At 33.0% G+C, this 2,266-nt stretch overlaps 1 protein-coding gene across 1 annotated transcript; it reads left to right on the top strand.

Annotated features, from left to right (window-relative positions):
- Positions 1–727: 727 nt before the first annotated feature.
- On the top strand, positions 728–1,965 carry LOC128168352 (uncharacterized). Its single transcript, XM_052834596.1, has 3 exons — positions 728–864; positions 1,038–1,181; positions 1,277–1,965. Exons 1-3 carry the CDS (start codon positions 798–800, stop codon positions 1,450–1,452), a joined length of 387 nt encoding a protein of 128 aa, XP_052690556.1. The 5' UTR covers positions 728–797; the 3' UTR covers positions 1,453–1,965.
- Positions 1,966–2,266: the final 301 nt, after the last annotated feature.

The following is a 2,266-nucleotide window of genomic DNA, read 5'->3' as shown; positions in this document are numbered from 1 at the left end:
TATTCTGCGTTACGTAATAAGGGGTTTTAAGGGGCCAGAAGTCCAAAACTTCGATCGAATATATCTCAAAAAGGACAAATATTTTGAAAAGCAATATAGAATAAAAGATGCTTAGAATGATGTTTTAAACAATATTCAATAATAAAAGTTTCGTTATCTGGCCTAAATAAGGAGATTAGGGGTCGGCCCCTAAAATGTCCTATCCCCGATAGCTCTAAAACGGCAAAGAATTTCTAAACACTTGTTGAACAAAATATGTTTAATATCAAAAGAACGTTAGTATGATGCCAAGAAAAAGGGGCTAGCACTTCAATTTAGGGGCCACAAGGGCTCTAAAGTCTTTCTTCCATAGCACTTTACTGAAAAATATTTTGTTATATGTTTAGGAAGCAATATATTCATCTCACATTTATTTAACAATATATTATAATTATTTTATCATGTGCTCCGTATTAAGGGGTTTTTAATGGGTTTTAGGGGCCAGAAGTACAAAACGTTCATAACATACCTCAAACAGAACAAATATTTTAAAAAGCATCATTTTGAAAATCAATATAGAATAAAATGCTGAGAATGATGTTCCTAACAAAATTCAGCCATCAATTTTTTTATTGTTGCCCCGATAAGGAGATAAAGGGTCAAATATCAAAGTCAAGGTCATATAACCTTCAAAAAATCGCACGGAAGACCTCCTCGTTGCTCGCAACGAGATCGTGTCTAGTTTTTCAACTTATTGGTTTAGCATCTCCGTATTGGATATCTTTTGAATATCAAGGAATAAAAGTACACAGCGGTTTATGGAAACATGCGCAACAATTAAATTGATTGACAAAGTAGAGTGCTTTGACTTCGAGAGTGTATCGGGTAAAACAGCAGTTTTTATTATTCTTGCAAGCAGTCTTACTTAATCAGTTTTTAGCATTCAGTACTACATGTATGAGATAAATGGACTTCTAAAACATAACTGACTCGCAAAAAATTCTAACGTTCACATTTCTCCAACGTATGTGAGGATGTATTTTTACTCTCTTTGACAGATTGGTTTAAAGCTGTACGGGCTACAAGCATTATGGGATTCATATCACTTTTAGTCGCTCTTGTAATGACAATTTTGAAAATGTTTTTCATGAAAGACAAGAAACCAATTGTTTTGGCAGCAATTGGCACTGCTTTCATTGGAGGTAAGAGTTACATAGATAAAAGAAGTTTTAGAAGTTTTATCTTTTACTACTGTTTTTAGAATATGATTATTAATTTTTATAAATTTTATTTTCAGATCTCTTTATATTGATATCGATTGCTGTTTATTCCTCAAAAGTTGGCGACCTCACCACCTCTCAGATTACGCATGATTACCACTTCGCCTTTGTCTTCTGCATCCTGGCGATGTTAGCAGCGGTTGGTGCTGGATCTGTGATGGTGGTGGATGCAGTGAGAACTAAATCAATTTGATAAAGAATTTATTTCATATTTTAACGTAATGCACTGTCCCTGTCTTTTATAGTGTTTGTGTGAAATTAACTAGATTTAATGTAGCAAGTGCATGCACAGGTTGGTCGAATTAGCGAACATTATTTTTAAAAAGAGATACTTAAGTCTTGCCTCAACAATGGCCTCTGTATACCAACCTTTCTCATCGACAAGGAGGGTGGCATACTGATTACTGATCTGTCGCATTTTTCTCAGCAGCTTTAACTAGCAGATGCTTTATAATTTATCAATTTTTTTAGATAAACCCCATGTTAGGATTAATATCTGTACCAATTGTGATCTTCCTGTAAAAAAAAACACACTGTGGTATCATTTTAGCCTTATTTTCGCAGATGGGTAAATGTTCATCAAACTATTAATTAGACGACGTCAACGTCAACATCCTGTTTAAAGACGACTGATTATTTTTAGCCTTAGTTCGTCAAAGTTTTTCCAGCAACTATTTATCGCAGTTGCTTGGCAATTCCAACACACTCTTTGCTTAGACATGTCATATATATATATATATATATATATATATATATATATATATATATATATATATATATATATATATATATAACGATTTTATATTTTAACAAATTCGATGTCAACTTTCTGTTAAATGCCGACTTCATTCACATCGAAGCGTTGGTATCACTAGTGAGCATTTGCCATTTTTCGTCACATTTCAGGAAACAATAGTTCATGTTTGGGAAGGTTCAATTGCTTATAGTGCTTTAGAAGAAGAATTAAGTGACTTTATGTTTTGAATGATTATGTATTTAGCTTCTTT

Source organism: Crassostrea angulata, chromosome 1 (genome assembly GCF_025612915.1).
Source record: "Crassostrea angulata isolate pt1a10 chromosome 1, ASM2561291v2, whole genome shotgun sequence".
Classification (NCBI taxonomy): Eukaryota; Metazoa; Mollusca; class Bivalvia; order Ostreida; family Ostreidae; genus Magallana; species Magallana angulata.
Note: the sequence above shows the minus strand (reverse complement) of the source record. Positions and strands in the feature narration are given on the sequence as shown.

What these genes read in the sequence shown, in the direction of transcription:
- LOC128168352 (XM_052834596.1), top strand. Translation starts at nt 798, where the DNA reads ATGGAAACATGCGCAACAATTAAATTGATTGACAAAGTAGAGTGCTTT. An exon ending in TGACTTCGAGAGTGTATCGG is followed by an intron (nt 865 to 1,037) that starts GTAAAACAGCAG and finishes TCTCTTTGACAG; the next exon opens with ATTGGTTTAAAGCTGTACGG. An exon ending in TGGCACTGCTTTCATTGGAG is followed by an intron (nt 1,182 to 1,276) that starts GTAAGAGTTACA and finishes TTTTATTTTCAG; the next exon opens with ATCTCTTTATATTGATATCG.